At 35.4% G+C, this 18,195-nt stretch overlaps 2 protein-coding genes across 7 annotated transcripts in view; one reads left to right on the top strand and one right to left on the bottom strand.

Moving 5' to 3' along the window:
- Positions 1 to 1,755: 1,755 nt before the first annotated feature.
- LOC140759527 (probable pyruvate, phosphate dikinase regulatory protein, chloroplastic) lies at positions 1,756 to 6,504 on the bottom strand. 3 transcript variants are annotated; one of them, XM_073096109.1, is made up of 3 exons: positions 5,408 to 6,504; positions 2,072 to 2,711; positions 1,756 to 1,986 (listed from the first exon to the last, which is right to left on the bottom strand). In XM_073096109.1, exons 1-3 carry the CDS (start codon positions 5,882 to 5,884, stop codon positions 1,877 to 1,879), a joined length of 1,227 nt encoding a protein of 408 aa, XP_072952210.1. In that variant the 5' UTR covers positions 5,885 to 6,504; the 3' UTR covers positions 1,756 to 1,876. The 3 variants fall into 3 exon arrangements, with proteins under 3 accessions (XP_072952210.1, XP_072952211.1, XP_072952209.1); XM_073096110.1 differs by lacking the exon at positions 5,408 to 6,504 and adding an exon at positions 3,137 to 3,381; XM_073096108.1 differs by lacking the exons at positions 1,756 to 1,986; positions 5,408 to 6,504 and adding an exon at positions 3,137 to 5,400 and having other exon boundaries at positions 2,572 to 2,711.
- A 4,869-nt stretch (positions 6,505 to 11,373) lies between these two features.
- The window catches only part of LOC140758874 (tyrosyl-DNA phosphodiesterase 1), an 18,979-nt gene continuing 12,157 nt past the window's right edge, over positions 11,374 to 18,195 (top strand). For 2 of the 4 annotated variants that reach the window (XR_012104168.1, XM_073095255.1), the window contains exons 1-7: positions 11,374 to 11,533; positions 12,035 to 12,220; positions 12,438 to 12,710; positions 13,513 to 13,725; positions 15,414 to 15,474; positions 16,921 to 16,997; positions 17,079 to 17,336. Coding sequence is in view for 3 of the 4 variants with exons in the window: in XM_073095255.1 (XP_072951356.1) it covers positions 11,519 to 11,533; positions 12,035 to 12,220; positions 12,438 to 12,710; positions 13,513 to 13,725; positions 15,414 to 15,474; positions 16,921 to 16,997; positions 17,079 to 17,336 (1,083 nt within the window). In the remaining variant the exon portion in view is untranslated. The remainder of the gene's footprint in view (positions 11,534 to 12,034; positions 12,221 to 12,437; positions 12,711 to 13,512; positions 13,726 to 15,413; positions 15,475 to 16,920; positions 16,998 to 17,078; positions 17,337 to 18,195) is intronic. The other 2 variants (XM_073095256.1, XM_073095257.1) reach the window with 2 other exon arrangements.

The following is an 18,195-nucleotide window of genomic DNA, read 5'->3' as shown; positions in this document are numbered from 1 at the left end:
AGTTTAATGCTATCCTTAATCAGAAAACCTAGAGGTTGGATTAGATTAGATGATCCATGGATCCAATATATCTCATGTTTAGTATGAAAATAATGGATTGAACTAATAATCTGAACCAGATGTTATATTCTGTAGAGAAGGGGTATAGTATTTATTGGAGAGGTGTGATGGTATATCCCAAAAGGAAGGTTAACAATCTCAATTATTTTTATTTATTGTAGAGGTGTGATGTTATATTTCAGCTTTATTAGTTTTCTGTATAGTGATAATAATATTATTTTATTTAGTTATTCTATGTTTCCATTCATTAGAATTGGAAGAAGATAAGATTAGTCATCATATTTCGTTTAAAATTAAAAATGAGATTAATCAACTCGACAGAAATGTCATCCCTCGAGATAAATCTAGGGACTTATCTCTCTTTTTTTTAAGGAAAAGCCCACTTATTCATATCATTAGTTTCAATCATACTATTATATCTCAATACCCGGAACAAAAAGAGAAATTGAATAAGAACTCTAAGAATAAGCCTCTTACTTAACTGTATTACAGACAGAACTATAATAAAACTATAAAAGCGAACTATTAAATATCAAAAGTAAGCACTCAAAGATTTATCTCTCATAGTGTCATCATCCAACCAAACATACCTTTATAAATTCAAAGGGGTGAAGTGATTTTCTCTCAAACTATAGAGGATAACCTCTCCCAAAAACCTGGCCTCATTTGGACTGGGTTTAAGTTTCCTTAAACCAGGTTAGTGTTCTTCTAACCTGGTTTTGACACCAAACACCAAGTTTTTTTTAACTCAAAACATGGTTATCCCATACCTACTACTCCCTAAACCTGATTTAGAGTACCAAGTTAAACTAATTTAATACTAACTTTAAATTATTATTTTGACATCACTTAAATTAAGTGTCAGTTTCAATCATTTTCTCCGATCTTTCCTCAAAGGCCTTTTTTTAATAATATATCTAATTCCTCCACTACAAAAGGTACTTTATACAATTGACATAAGATATCATCTAACTCACTTCTTATTTTAATTTAAGGACTACTTTTTTATATCAAATCAAAGGTATTATTATACTAATTTCACGGAATAATTTTAATAGTAATGATGACAGTATCCCGATTAATAATAACCAAACACCCAACTTTTCTAAACCCGTTCAAGATTAAGAAGTGATTTTGAAGCTAACCATCAACTAGATGCTAAAGTTTTACCACTTTCATTTACTCCAGTTTATTATGATACGGATTAGTAAACAATAATCAGTACCGTACTAACGTGCAACACAAGCCACGAGTGTGAGGGATGCCAACCTTTTTCTAATAGTACCTTAAGAAAAGACGTGTATATGGAGTCACTCTAAAAAAAAATGGCATGTATATGGAGTATTTGAATGAGATTACTACATAATTTGATCAACCTTCTCAAGTTTGATCCACTCATGCTTAACTTGTTCATAGACCAAGCTACAAAGAATTCAAACACTTTTTTAATTTTCTTAATTTGCTAAGAAACCCAAAAGAGTTATGGTAGACATGGTTTTTTTTTTTCTTTCCGTTAAATTCTCATTTCTTTTAAGAAAATATTATTTGAGCACTTGGCCACAGACATGGTTTTGTTACATTAAGAATATGGATATAGTAAAAAATTGATGATTAAGAAGATGGATATAGTAAAAAATAGATGAGGTAGCAATGATGCAGTAACTTTTATCTGATATAAACTACGGCAAAGCGATATAGCAAAAAGTTATATGAGCATATTGCACAGAGAGTATTTTAATTTTTACAGTTCTGTGACAAACATCTCACTACAGAAAGCAACATACATTACGTGCAAGATGAGGGACAGTTAGAACCTCTAATGCTGGAATCGTCTTGAAATACGTGGCATGGAGCCTTTGTGTTTCCTGTCATGGTATATTCTCACTACCACAGCTGCAGTTTCTTCTATGGCTTTCCCTGTTACATCTGCATGAAAAGATCTAGCAATGGTAACAACAGATAACAAATAACGTACTGAGCATGTCATGATACGTAATGAACAATTGCTTACCTATCACTGGCCAGGTTGGATTCTGTGCAAAGATTTGATTGGCATGATCCAATTCCTCCCTCACATGGTCCATCTCTGAATAATTAGTCCTAACATGATCACGGAGCCCTAGAGTGTTGGCCCTTGACGTCCTTATAGCATGCAGAACCGCTGGACTTATAGTTAATGCAAACACCTTCTCTTGATTAATCTCAGAAAGGGTCTTCGGCAGCTCCACGCCCATCACAATTGGAACATTTGCTACCTTATATCCCTTTTGAGCTAGATATATTGACAATGGTGTCTTCCCCGTGCGTGAGACACCAACAAGAACGATATGAGCATGATGGAGGTTTTGAGTCTGAGCTCCATCATCTTGTTTGATGCTGAAATCAATAGCTTCAATGCGTCGGAAGTACTCATCAGTAAGTTGACCCTTTCGGCCTGGAGCACCTCGGGGAATGCCAGAAGGGGCAACACCAAGATGGGCAGCAATGGCTTCAGTTGTGGGTCTAAGGATGTCTGTGGCTGGGACACCCCAGAGCTTGCATGCATGCTTAGCTGAATCTGCCATAGAGGGATCGGCAAGAGTGTATAGGAATAGTGCACCTTCTTTTGCAGCTTGCTTTATGATTTCGAGAAGTTTATCCATGTCAACAATCTGAAAAACATTGATGGCACAAGATAATTAGGTAGAATGATTCTGATTAATAAATGTATGCTTACACAACATTTGCTTTTTATGAAAAGAATAAGAGAAAACACAGATGGACAGTGATATGCCCACCATTGAAAGGATATAAGACATATGCCTGGCATTCCATCTGAGAGATAATTTCCAATAAAAAGGTCATGATCAAGTTCCTTCTATAATTGATTAAACATTGCATTTCCAATCATGAAGAAGAATTTGTCAAAGACAAGATGTACAGTGATATGTCCACCAATGAATAAATAACCATCCTGGCATCAACACAGCAAATTGTGCTGTAAATGTTACTTCAAGAATTCTCTTCAGATAATTTTCACCTCTCTTAATTCTATTGGTAATTTTCTAACTTTACCCTTGGTCAAACTTTACATTACCTCACCAATAATCCCCACAAGAGCAGGCTCCCTGCGAAAAATGATGAAATCGACTTGTGTCTCTGATAATAAATTGCCGTGATGTGACTTTGGATATAAGCTTGATTGCATCATGGCAATCCCCACAAACTCGGAGGTTTTTGGCAATCCTTATAGGGACACCTAGAGGAGCTTTCAACAAACCAAAAGCTATAGCAAGTCTTTCACTGTGGCTACAAAGCATCTTTTTCTTGTCCTCGTCTTCAACATCAAGCAGCACAAACTTTGTTGATGGCACATAACCTGCCTTGGTTGTCTTATCACCTAATTCCTCCAACAACTTGTAGATCTTCTCAGACTCACTATGGGATTTATCATGCGCTCCGAACACATACACTTTGTCCATTATCTCAATCCAGCTACACCCCCATTCTTTTAACAGTCCCCTTGCAGCCATCATCTGTCTTATTCTCCCAACATCATCCCATCTTCCCACAGAAGCATAAATATTAGACAATATCACATAATTAGCAGCGTTATCTGGTTCAAGCTCAAAAAGCCTATAAGCCAATTTCTCACCAAGTTCTACATTACGATGCACCTGACAAGCTCCAAGAAGGCATCCAAGTACACTCCCATTTGGCCTAATACTCATTCTCTCTATAAACCTTTCAGCATCATTTAGTCTTCCTGCTCTAGACAGCATATCCACAACACATGCATAGTGTTCGACCCTAGGCTTTACTCCAAACTTCTCCTGCATTGTCTCAAAAATCTCCAAGCCTGTATCAACAAAGCCACCATGGCTGCAGGCCATCAGGATCACAACAAAGGTGATGTGATTTGGCTTTAATCCTTGTCTCTGCATTATCTGAAACAGATTCAATGCCAAACCAGGTTTTCCATTCAATGAAAACCCTTTGATCATTGAGGTCCATAGAATGACATTCTTTCTCTCTAAACTACTAAAAACCCTGTAAGCAACATCAGGCTCCCCACACTGGGAGTACATCGTAACAAGCGAAGAACCGACAATAAGATTCTCACTAAATCCATTCCTTATAGCATAAGCATGGATAGCCTGTCCTCTTCTCAAAGAAGAAAAGAAACCACAGGCAGGCAACAAGGAGACAACAGTAAGTTCATTGGGCTTGAGGCACTCCTCATGTTGCATTCTATAGAACAGCAACATGGACTCAGCATAGCTTTTCACATGAGTGCATGCTTGAATCATTGAGGACCATGAAATAATATCGCGAAGCTCCATCTTATCAAACACTTTGTGTGCTGCACCTATGTCTCCAAATGATCCATATGCATAAATAAGAGAATTTGCAACTGATAGACAAAGGATGCACTCGCATTTAACAATCATCGAATGCAACTGCATCGTTAGCCTATGGAATCCCAATTCAGCGGACGCCTTCAACAACGCCGAAAAGGTGTAAGAATCAGGTTTTTTGCCATATCTAAGCAATTCAACAAAAAGCTTTATCGCTTCACTTGGGTCCCCATCCTTAACATATGCAGAAATCATTGATGTCCAAACAAACACATCTAACCTTCTCTTGATCATTCTATCGAACAGCACTCGGGCATCTTCAATTCGACCACAACTAGAGTATAATTTAACTAGTTTAGGCAGCAAATCTCGGTTCCTCTCAAACCCAGCCTCCTTAATCTGGGAATGGAGCTTCCTTCCTTGTTCAAGAGATCGGGTATCAATACAGGACTGGAGAAGAACCCCATATTCTGAGGACGAAGTGGGTAAACGCTCTCTACTCTTGGAAGCTCTCACAAAATCGGGTCTCGCATAATGATGACTAGAAATCGTGCAACAAAGCGATGCCATTCTTGGGTTCACTAATTAGCGGAAAATCAACACTACTCTCATTCAAAAGAATCTAAAATTAGGAGCTTCTAATTCTTTCCTCGCAATATTTATACAAGAAGGATTTGGGACAGCAGTAAAATAAGAAAAGGAGAGAACTTTTATGTCTATACCCCCCGTAAAATCATTTATTTATGAATAAACATTTCTAAACTCAACGCACGGATCTTTTTTTTATTTCACACCCTATCTTTTCGCTTATATATGTATCAGATTTTCAAAGAAAGCATAGCAAGCAAAAGGTCGAATTAAAAAACAGTGAAATAAACATATAATGTAGGGACTAAAATAAAAATATCCCGGATATTTTCATGCAGCTCTGCTTAAGCTAATAAAAAGAGAAGACCGAAGAGTATTGCAGAGGAGGGGAAAGATGGTAGGGCGTGAAAAGACGAAGTTACCCCGGAGAAGAGGTGGGTATTTACTGGGCAGCTCCGATCCACGAGGCTATGCTCGAACTGGCCCAGCGCCGCGATAACGGAGTGCTCCGCCGTCCACCCCGTCCCGTCCGACACCATGTAGATCTCCTTCCCTTCCGTCACTCCGCCGTTCTCCTCCCCCTCCTCCTCCACCTCCCTCCTAGGAGGAGAAGAAGAAGGAGAAACAGAAGACAAGGAAGAGTAAGAGGGCGACCGAGTTGGAACGGAAGGCGGCGCCGCAGTCGCCCTCTCCCTCGTAGCCGGCCACTCGATCCGGCGGCCAGACCGGATCGCCCGCCCCCTCGACCACCGGTCGAGCTGCGAGCTCGACCGGCTCAATGGCGGCTTCTGGACCTTATCGGGTTCGGGTTCGGGTTCGGGTTCGGCGGCCCTAGACGGGGACTCATCGGCGAGGAACGGGAAGACGAGGGGCATTGGGAGTAATTCGGATCCCAACATTTTGTTCTAACCTTGGAGAAGGGCTCCGTCAAGGTATTTAAACCACCGACTAGGATTTCTTTTCTTTTTTCCTTTTTTTCCCCCTTTCTTTTTGATCTTTTAAGGAGGTGAGAGATGGTGTAGGTACCTAGTAATGAGCATCTTAGCATACTAGTTTACTATTTTAAGGGGTATAAGTGTATGATTTGGGGACATTATAAATGACCCGTAGTTGATTCTAGTAGTTTATACAAATAAAATGAATTGATATGTAGGATTATTTATATATATATATATAAATTTGAGTATATGTTTTAAAATAAGAATAGATGATGGAGGTGGGGTTAGGTTTGGAATGTAGATGGTTGCTTGTTTGACATGCAGCCGCGGATTGCGAACACGGTGAGTGCAGCCGTATGTCATGTGTCACTTGTCAGTCTTCTTTGTCACCTGGGAGGAGGATAAGAAATAGCTCATCTCGAGACGTCGGTGGTAGGCAACATCTGACTTCTTAAGAAGATTTTTTTTATTATTATTTCTTTTAAGATCTTTTTTTTCCAAGTAGGCGACTTCTGAGAAGATAATGCGTGTATATATATATATATAAGCTTAAATTCAATTTTAGCAAGTTTTTATCCTATATCAGCATTTTTTTGCCAGTAAGTTCGTTCTCCGGAGATGTTTGAACGCAATTTCTAGACAAAAGCTGTGTGATGCAGGTGTTCGAACGGCTCAGCCGCATTTGAACACAAATCTCAATCCAAGAGCAACTTTGATGCAGGCATTCAAACGGTCCAACCGAAGAGCAATTTTGATGTAGACGTTCGAACGGCCTAGCTATGTTCGAACGCGAATCTCAACTCGAGAGCATTTTTAATGCAAGCGTTCGAATATGACCCTCTTGTGTTCAAGCCCCACTTGAGTTCTGCAGTGTTATTACTGGGCACATTCGAATGCGTCCGCGGAAAAGCTCCAATCTGAACCTGCCCTATAAATACTAAAATGAGTTTTTTAGGACTTGGTTGTTAGAAGAACATCTATGAGGGTGAGCCACCATTATATTAAAAGTGATTAGAGTTGCTAAGCTCTTTGTAATTGAGGAATTTACATAGTAAAAAAAATTGCTCCACCCGTGGATATAGACACATCGTCGAACTATATAAATTTTATCTCTCTCTCTCTCTATTATCTCTATTATTTACATTCTTATAATTACTTACATTAGGGTGCTTAATACGTGATTAGAATTTATTTATTGCTATTCTATCAGTATTAATACCACATTAGAGTTTTTTTCCCAAACTTGGATTGTTTTTCTATTATTATCCCACTTTGTGATATTTGGGGTGAAGGTTTAGCTTCCACTTCCTTCTCCCATGTGTAGAAATTCACGTTTATTCCTAAGTTTAGTTTACAGTAAAAATATAAATCACTCTACATCTTCTTATTTACCTACTAATTTTACTAAACATTGGTCCGTCTCTCTTACACTTAAAACGTGGAGACAGGTAGTAATTTTAAAAAGATAAGCCGCCAGAATTGACTAATATTTCCAGCTCTTCACTAATAGCCTTATAAATTAACTCTTCACTTTGTTAAAAATATATTAAGCTATACTCTTGAGTTAAGTTTAACTTAATAAAATGAGATGAAGTTAATTAACTAGAATATTTCATTAATTTCAAATAATACTTTATATTTGTTAGAGATAATTATACTTAGTGAAATTTGCATATGACATCTTGTATTTTAAAAAATTACGATTTACACCCTATATTTTTACTATTTATAAATTGAACCTTATACGAATATGGGCAGAAAATATCATGCTGTTAAATTTAACTAAACATCTGAATTAATTATTTTAAGAAGATTATAAAAATATTATCTGTCGAATTATACTATCTTAATCTATACTAACTCAACTCAATCTAAATAAACTTAAACCAACTAGAAAACTAAGCCCAACTCAACTAAACTCAACTTATAATAAAGATATTTTAGTTATTTAGAAATAAAATATTTTTAATTAATAAAATACTCGCAAGATATTAGTTCAAATCTGGTATTTTTTTTGTTAAATTATAAGGTTTAATTTATAAATAATAAAAATATAAGGTATAAATTATAATTTTATTAAAGGACCGGGTGATATGTGCAAAATTTTCGTACACTTACTTCTTAGTAGCGAGAGAGAAATTCAAGGTGTCACAGCAAATAAATAAGATATTTTATATGAAAAATAAGCTATAGTTCAAGAGTGTAACTAATAATATATCATAAATTACTTGTATTTCTTTTACTAATTAAAGCTAGTCTTAGACTCTACATTTTATCTATTTTATTATTTACACCTCGGGTTTTATAAACTGACTCTTATTTTTTTGTCGTTAATTTAAACTGTACCAGCAAAAAAATATTATATTATATTAAATAATTTATAAATACCTAAAAATAATAATGAGAGTATTTTAGTAATTGATCGATATAAATTAGTTAAAATAATATAAATTACAAAATCATCTAATATAAATTACATAATAGATTACATATATAGTATAATTTATTTTATATATATATATATATATATATATATATTTCTCCTGTAGATGGTTGGTGGGTGTGCAATTAATTGTGCCAGTAGAGCCCCCAATGCCATCAAGGATCTGTCATTTAATATGATTAATAGCTTGTCACAGTACATTGTGGGGGTACGGAAAACTGTTACATAATACAATCCCTTGTTTAGATTTTATTCATAATCTAGACAAAACATGGGAGATTTACGAGAGAAGTGGATTATTCTAAGTTACAATCGTTAGTCCGTGTTGTATTGTTTTATATATTTTTGTTTGGATATTTATAATTAACACCTTATCATTTCATGTATTTTTTATTTGTACCTTACCTGTTTTATATAACATTTCTAGAACACGTTATGTGGGTATATTTATTAATTGAACTATATGGCATTTTTTTTTGACGAAACTAGTAGTGTTTTAATTTATTTTTATGGAACGAAGTAGACTACCCTCAGACTTATTATTGAATGGGATTTAATTTACTGTAGTCATAATAAAAATACTGAACTAATCAACTTTTTGTCATATCTTAAAATACTAATTAGTTGAACGTTTTATGTATATAAATCCTTTTAACTTAACCTTTAGCGGTTAAGAAAAAATAAAAACGCTGACCTAATTAACATTTTTATTTAGGCTACAGTAAATTAGATCCAATTTGGTAATAAATTCATGTTACGAATCAGATCTGGACTGATCTTGATGTAAAAAAATTATAAAAATTTAGGTAATAGTAGCCTCATGAGTTAGGGTTCTAATGGCTCTTATTTCACCTAAATCATAGGTCGGGATGAAAAGTTAAAAATAAAACAGTAGAGCAAGATCAAAGAAGGAAAGAATAGTAATTATCTAAGATTGAAAGAGGGAAGAATAGTAATTATTTGCAGCGGACAGCTAAGGATAGTGGTGGATAGTCGTATTGTAAGGTGGCTGCTAGAGGTAGGAGGTGGCTAGAGTTTAGAAAGTTGGGATACTTCTACATTTACGACAATCTAACTTGGATAAACTCAGATTTTTTAAATGATAATTATCAACACATGTCCACCATTATTTATAGGAGTAAAATCCTAGCAAATTGGCACATGCTGATCATCCGATTTATTTAAAATTTAAAATAATAAGATAAAACTAAGTAGCTAATTTGACTCGACTTAACCCGTGTGGTAGGATTATAACCGTTCGAGAGATGGTTTATTTTGATAAAAATAAAAATAAAATGAGGGCTAAACTCATTTTTACTCTATTTTATCTTGTAGGTATATTTTTGACCAAAATGCAATATTATATTAAGGAAATTATAAATATTATAACAATAATAGAAAATAAATATTCTAACAACGCAGAAGTATTCAGGCCACTACTACAAGAAGCAATATTTTCCAAAGTAATATATTATTTAAACTAATTCTAAAACTACTAACACTTTTGCCAGCTAACACCGCGTGGGAATTCGCCATCTTAAACCGTGTTTGTTAAGTAGAATATTTTAATACACCAAACCAAGTGGTAGGAAGTCATTAATTTCTATATAAAATACTTTTAGGAAAATTAATTTATAAAGCGATCTCTAGTAATGCATTTTATTAATATTATAGATGAGAGAAACCCATCTAACACTTATCTTTACCAAAAAAATTTAAAAATAAAATAAATTAACACTTCGTTAATTGGCTTTTCCAACCTTGATAGGCTTTTTAATGGCGGGTTTAAAGTGTTAATAAATTTAGGTTTCTCTCTTCTCTCTCCTAAAAATGCTAAAATTTCAGTGTTTTCTTTCAAAGTAGGTACCCATAGAAAAACATTAAATATTTGTAAATATTTTACATAAATAAATGTAAAACTTTAGTATATTTGATGTTGAAACTTTTAGCATTTTTGGGTAGAGACACAAGTGATATAACGGCTGTTGTTCACTCTACTCGCGAGAGAGAAATCTATATTTATAAATACTTTGATATCATTACAACAATATATATTTTATTAAAAAGATATTGAATAAAAAAGTTTACTAATAAGCTAGTTAGGGGGCGTAAACTAGTCGAGCTTGAGCGAGCTGGGTTCGGCTCGGCTCAATAGGTAGTTTTTTCTGGCTTGAGCTCGAAATGAATCGAAAAAACTTAACTCAGCTTGACTCGGGCCGAGCTTGACAAGGCTCGACTCAGACCTAGCTTGACGAGCCTCAATAACAGCTCAAAACGGAAAATAAAATATTGATAAAAAAGGAGAGTCGCCGACCGTCAACATTAGAATTTTTGATAAAACTAAGAGAATAATATTTTTTTTTATTCAAAAGACAATAAAGCATTTCAAAAAAACAAAGATCTTAATCGACCCCATCCCTTAAACATCATAAGGAAAAAGGTTTAAGGAGTCATCCGAAACCCCTTTAGCTCCAACAAGTTTCAACTCCTTATGAAACAAGAGTGATCTCCAAATAGATGGTGGTTGGAGGTAGGTTTTAGTTTTTTTTTTGTTTCGATGGAGAGGGTTTAGGATGGTCCGATGCCGATAGAGAGATGAAGATTAGAGCAAGCTAGTTTTTTTTTTATTTTTTTTATTTATAAAGATCAATACCAACCGTTATAAATCTTATAAATATCTTATATATACATACATATATATATATACACACACGAACTTAATCAAGTCGAGCCTGAGTGAACTAAGTGTTGGCTCGGTTCGGCTCGATAATTCTTAATGAGCGGAGGCCCGTGAGAGCCCACGGGCTTTTTTGACAGCCGGGCCATGATGTCCACAGCCCCGGTAATGATCCATGCGAGATATTAATCGTAATTCTATCATTACATGCAACCAATAGCTAAAAATCTAAAAATAAATAGCTCTCGGCGTAATTAAGTAACCTTTGCCGACTCTCTTGGTTCTCCTCTACACGAGAAGTCTGCATCTCGAAAGTTGTAATACAATGATAGCCGGCATTCGCCGATTGCCGACTTAGAAGGGCTTCGTTCTCCTCTCTTCGAGGAGTTTTCCTCGAATTCGACTCCAAAAACCTCGCTCCCCTTTCCATCTCTCGCGAGCGCTAGGGTTTTTTTTTGCAACAACCCTCTTCTCTATGTCTGCTTCTCGGGTGAGTTTCCTTATATTTTATTCACCTGTTGCGCCAAGAATGTTACCTTTCTTGATGCGGGGATGATTCCCGCAGTCCAAGAATTGGCGGCAGTTCTGTAGGTTTCCTTCAATTGCATTTGTTAATTTGGTGTTAACTTAAGGCTTGCTTGTTTAGTTCCTATGGCTGCATTGTGTCAATTGAATGGGGAGGGATACATATTCTATTATCAAACACATGAATGGAGTTTTTCTTCTTTTTTTTGTTTTTTTTTGGAGATGATCCTTGAAAGGCCTTTTTTTTTTTCAGAAATAAGCAAAAAAATAAACAATTCTAGTCTGTTGTAATTTTACGTGGCAAGTGTTCCATATGCAATACTGATGTGTTTGAAATTTTTTAGTAGATATGTTTGGAGTAGTTTTGACCCATCAACATGCAATTAATGAGATTAAGAGAAGAATGATTCATCATGTAAGTGTATATGACTCAGGCAACCTAAAATGTAACTTGGCAACTTCTTAGGTAAAGATTGGTGCTCTGGTTCCTCTTCAAAGTAACCTGGTGGTGAATGACTCGGCCTCAAGAATACCAATTTTTGAAGGAGCTAACGTTGTGGGTCGCAATCATCTGGCAATCTCTGATAAAAGAGTTAGCCGCAAGCATATAAGTTTGCATGCATCTGGTGATGGTTCAGCTGAAGTTCTTGTGGTGGGTAACTGTTTATCAAATTCAAATTATATTTTTTTGTGGAGTTTTTGTGTTATGTTGCTTTGTTGTTTTACATCATGCTAACTATTAGGTAGTATTGTAATTGCATTTATGATTTGATGTACTCGGCGGGTCTTATATAAGTATACAATTTACACACGTAAGTGGACTTTGATGAAAACGTTTAGGCTTCTAAGATTTGGTTTGGATGGTCTAGGAAGGACCAAATCCTGTTATTATCAGATCAGAGGGTCATAGAAGGAAGATCTGTTCCCAGGAGAAAGTCATGATTGTTAATGGTGATGTGATGGAGTTGATTCCTGGTACTTATTTATTTAAGTATGTGACCATTGGCGATGAGCATGCTTTTTCATCAACAACAGATTCTAGCTCCTCTAGAAAAGGAAAAAGACACGGTGAAGACGTTGATCTGTCTGCCAAAAGGAATAGACAAATTCTCGAAGATGAAGCTTTTGCAAGAACCTTGCAGGTATCTTACCCTGATATTTTCATCTGTTGATGCTTTTTCTTTATGGGTAGATGTCTCTTGTATAAGTCATATAACAAAAGTTACTCACTTAGCCACGTGTTGCCTTTGAATTGTTATTATTATTATTCTTATTTGATGCTATTCATTCTTATTGACTTACATTTTTCAGTTGGATTGTTTATTTTTGTTCGAATAAGTTAATATAATACGATAAGATGAGTTGGTCTGAACTATTATTGTCAACAAGGCATGAATCTTCTTGTATGGATGGTTAGGCAGTCGGTCATTGTTAGAGGAATAAAGATGCTTGAAAATTGGAATAACTGGTTCCAAACACCGATTCTTGTAATTTTATTCAGAGTCAGGTAATTTCATTGAAGCAAGAATCAAGCTCTTATTTGAACTTCAGTTTTGGTTCTCAATTTTGTAGTTTCGATTGCATCATTAATTTGGAAATTTAGAAACATTGAGACAACCAAGGAAGCGAGGAACATAGGAAAAATTCATTTGCATTTTTTCTTTGATGCATTATGCCAGGTATAATTAGATCCAGGATGGATGTTAACCTATTGATGCAGCTCTATGTGGGCTTTTGGAAGAAATTTAATTACTCCGCACCCACAACTGTTTTCTGCACCAAATGTTATCATGAAAGTATCATAAGCAAGCTGGATTTTTTTTCTTTAGGAAGAAATAAGATGAACTATATGTTGGTCTTCTGCTTTTATGGATCAATTGATTTAAACCTGGAAATATGTGCATGGAATACTTTTTCATTGCATAATCGGTATGTGATGATCAGGACAACATGGCACGACATAGCACAACAACTTCTATTCTGTCCAGTGGTTCTCAGTTGGCAACAACTAATATTCTTGATTCTTCAAAAATGGAGGCTATGCAGCATTTTAATGTCACTAGAGATGGACTTCCTCTGATCTTTCGACTGATGCAAGTCCAAGGTCTTCCAACATGGGCTAATTCCTCGTCGGTCACTATTCAAGATGTGATAGAGGTATGAAGTATCATCTATGAAATTGTGGCTTTATTAACTGCTTGTTTACTTTGACATTGAATGGAAGTGACAATTTTAAGTAATAAGATGACTAGTTGGCTCTCAAGAAATAATAATTAGTCTTGTTCAGAGTGAAACATTGGATAAGAAGAGGTGAGGCTCCTTGATGCCTATTATTAATGTGTTCAAGCTAGTTTATATTTGAAAGTTTATTGTGTAAATGATACTAAAAGCAGAAGGTAGCATTCAGGTTCACTAGGCTCTGCTTAGGTTCTGGCTGTATGTTTTAATTTTTAACTTTTACTGTAACTATTATTTCTTTTATTTGTTTATTTTTGAACTGTCTTGAATAATGAACGCTGACCTATGTACCCACCTAGCGCTTAGGCGCTATATGATCCCTTGGGCGTTCGTCAACAGCCTACAATCCTTTTAACCTTGTTTAGCTCAACCATAACACAACCTCTTGCTTCCCATTCATGTTGGACTTAGAACTGGAAACTTCTATCTTATCTCTCATCAAAGTTGGAGAGCTCCTAAATCCCATAACATTAGAGCATAGCAGTTTGTTGTTGGGATTCAAAAAGGCAGAAGAAGAGAAAGTTGCAAGATATAGCAAAATTAAGTTAGATGATTTCTCATGTTATAATCGTGGAAACTTCTACCTTATCTCTCATCAAAGTTGGAGAGCTCCTAAATCCCATAACATTAGAGCATAGCAGTTCGTTGTTGTGATTTGAAAAGGCAGAAGAATGGAAGGTCATGATTTGAGGGTCCCTTGACAATCCCACTAAAAGGCCAAAGCTACATTTCGAAAAATCACGACAGATATGTAAGTCATTCTACATAAATTTAGCATTTTAATGTAAAATTATGTCATATACTACTCAAAATGTAGGATTTAGATGGAAAATTAGACTATCCCTAAATTTTGCCACAAATTTTAAAAATTATGAACTTAATAACTTTCCATGATTATAATATGAGAAATCATCTAACTTAATTTGCTGTATTTAGAATTTGGTTTCTTAACCAAAGAAAACAAGGAGGGTAAGAAACTGCAATTGATGACATTTGAAGTTCTCAAACTTTGATCAATTTTCCTCTTCTTCTTCACCTTCTCTCCTTTTCGGTTTGGGATAGTAGCATACCAACAAAGAGGCCCCCAAAAGAGTATCGGGTGGCACTCGGTATGTGCCATTGGTACCACCCGATACCCTACCGTACTGAGTAATACCACTTGATAAGGGGGCAACACACCTCGGCATGGAGCGGCATAACCCCTTGCCATGTGCTAGCACACCATTGGCACAGCCTATGCTAACCAACACGATCATCTTTGTTTATAATGCATTTCTTCTTCTACAAAAGAATTCTTTTCTTATATGATTTCATGTAGTTTCTAATGATTTTGTGCAAATTATGAATTGTGAAGCAATAGTGGAAGGAAAATGGCATTTAATGCTAACAAAGAAATGTTGGATCTTTTTTGTCATGAATACATCCTGCTCTTTCCTAGAAGTTCTATGTACTTCCTTTGTTCCTTTAAATTTATGTTTAATGAATACTATAGGGTATCTGTTATTTGAGCATAGCATTTTTCTGATCCTTCAGATTCTGTTACGTTATAGGTTTGTTTACTTGTATTGAGGATCATACTAATTTTCCGTGTCTCAATGTATTAGTAGGGGAACATTTCTGTTGCTGTCCTTTCTAATTATATGGTGGACATTGATTGGCTGATGTCTGGTATGTCATTTCAGCTATTTAATGCTCAACTTTTGGCAACCTTGAGTTTTGGTATTCCTGTTTCTTTATGTACTTTATTCTTATGCCATTATTAGTAAAATATAGAAGCAAAAAAATTTAGATGATTGGTAAAGGGAGATGCAGTCTTTTTGTTTGCTAAACAGGAAGGAGGAGGGTTTTATCCCTGCATGCTGCAATGATATACAAGTAACTTTTAGATTGATATGACAGGAAATAATTGTTTTAATTTCGTAATAAGGCATAAGTCCGTGGCATGAAACCTTTTGCAATCATGTTGGGGCCATATTTGCCATTCCCTATTTAATTCATTTACCCTTATGATCATGAAGAAACCTTTTGAAACCATCTTGCACTTTATAGTCTAAATGCAAAGTTATTCAAGAATCAGTTAATGATGGTGAATATTGAATAACAGACAATTAGTAATAAAATTAACTGAGGAGCACAGTGTCACACATAAACATTATGGAGTTTTTGTATTATTTTACCCAATTCAACTATTACTGTGAAATTGGCAAATTAGCCTGACCCCAAATGTAATAACCAGCCATCCTATCGTGCACATGTAGGACCTATGTAAATCTCTACCCTCATAATTCTAATGTGATTGAAACTTCGAAATAGACCTGCTGTGCTCCAAATGCCAGGTCCACAATTTTACTTGGTACCTCCTCTGAGATGAAAGCTGTAGTCATCTTGGTCACTTGGTGTAAAGTGCAAACATGGTCATGTGTAATATTAATTCATTTTGAATCAACTTGTTTTGGAGAGAACTTCCTTTTCTACAATCTATACAGTGAAATGGCTGATTTCTTGTGAACTTGCTCTGTTTGTTGTTTCAGTCTATACTTATATGTGTTACTTCCTTGACCATTACTTTGATATCATATGAGAAACCTGCTACAGTGCCTTTGGATATTTTCTTCTAAAATATGAAGTATGAACAAAACTCTTTTTGGAGGATTTATATGGAAAGGTATTATTTGTTTCTTCTCTTCATTGTCTGTTCTTCCCTTTTCTTTCCTTGGCCCTTAGTGGAGATTTTCAAAGTTTATTTCTGTTGAGCAGCAAGATGACAAGCTTCCTCCTTCAAATTGCCAGATTATTTTGGGTTTGATTTGTTTTACCTTTTATAATTGGAACTTCATATAGGATTTGTTTTTTATTGTAGGCAGAAAAGGTTGCATAAGTTTCTTGCATATTAAGACTCTAGTCCTCAAGTTTTGTACTATTTTGCATCCATCTTAAGGAAATAGAGAAGTTCACTATAAGCCAATGTTTGTACTGCTACTGAACCTGCTGCTCACTTTGTCTTGTACAACTTTGGAGTTTGTACTGTGATTTGTTCCTCTGTGTTAATTGTATTTATTTATTGTTATTGTAATTTGCAGCATGCTTTAACACTAAATATTTCTATTCTTGTAGCATGCCCAAATTTGAGGAAAGTTCCTCATGTCCTTGTTGTGCATGGGGAAACTGGTGCTTCTTTTGAGCATTTAAAGGTATCTATCTTAAGTCTTTTTAAATGTATATTATTCTTTAATTTTCTCTTTTTCTGTTATCTGTTTTGCTTTGGAGGGCAGAAAAATAAGCCTGCAAATTGGATCTTGCACAAGCCTCCACTTCCTATATCATATGGAACACACCATTCAAAGGCCATGCTTCTTGTATATCCTCAAGGGGTGCGTGTTGTTGTGCACACGGCAAATTTGATCTATGTTGATTGGAACAACAAAACCCAAGGCTTATGGATGCAAGATTTTCCTTGGAAAGATGATAAAATTTCGAATAAGGGGAGTTTTTTTGAGAATGACCTGGTTGATTATCTCAAAACACTAAAGGTAACAGCCTAATAGGCTACCCTTTTAATATTCTCTATTTTGTCGAGACATAATGCTGATCATCATCTTTATCTATTTCTTATTCCCTGTTTCAGTGTTTATTCCTCTACAGTTTCTCATGTTAAAAGTTGTAGCCCTTTGTGAGAACGGTTTGTTCTAGTGGACTTGAACCTTCTTCATTATATATTATATCAACTGTTTGGTTCTTCTGCACTTGGTATAGTTGATATGTCATATTCTCTGCTGACGGAGATTTGTGTCTTACTTTGTTGTTGGACATCTTCAAGTCTTTTTTCTAACATTTAGCACCAAGTCCGATGTGTTTCAGGCTTTCAGCCTTTTTGTTCATTTCTTTTCTTTTGCATTGTATGTACAAGAGAATAGAGTAACGATATTATTACGCAACATAAGTGACAGAAGTAACTTTGGTGTTTAACATTTGATAACCACTCTTTCTGTGTAGGCATACTAAGCTTGTGTGGAAAGGATGTCACTCTTAGTAGGACTGTCAGGGAAATGTAAAATTATGCCATTCCATTAGTTACATAAGATACAAAAAGATATGGACTTAAATTATCAGGTAGTTCTATTCCATAGCAAGGATTTAAGTGCCATGAAACCTAGTGTGCCGATGGCCTAAGGACATGAGAATGAGAAAGGCACAGTCCGTAGTGCCGGGTAAGATAGAGGATGGGTTTGTTTCGACTATATACAATCCAAAAAGTCCTATTAACATATGCTTGTAGGGTTTTGGTCTAGTTCAGGTGTCTTCCCGACCTGATCGGACTCCATACCCAATTAACTTACATTAATAGGAATTTTGGGTTATTCTTCTTGTTCATCATCAATTCATCTCTTC

The sequence above is a fragment of the Typha angustifolia genome, chromosome 4 (genome assembly GCF_048772165.1).
Source record: "Typha angustifolia cultivar Huaian chromosome 4, ASM4877216v1, whole genome shotgun sequence".
In the NCBI taxonomy this organism is placed as follows: domain Eukaryota; kingdom Viridiplantae; phylum Streptophyta; class Magnoliopsida; order Poales; family Typhaceae; genus Typha; species Typha angustifolia.
The sequence above is the reverse complement of the archived record's forward strand: the minus strand, read 5'-3'. Positions and strand labels throughout refer to the sequence as shown.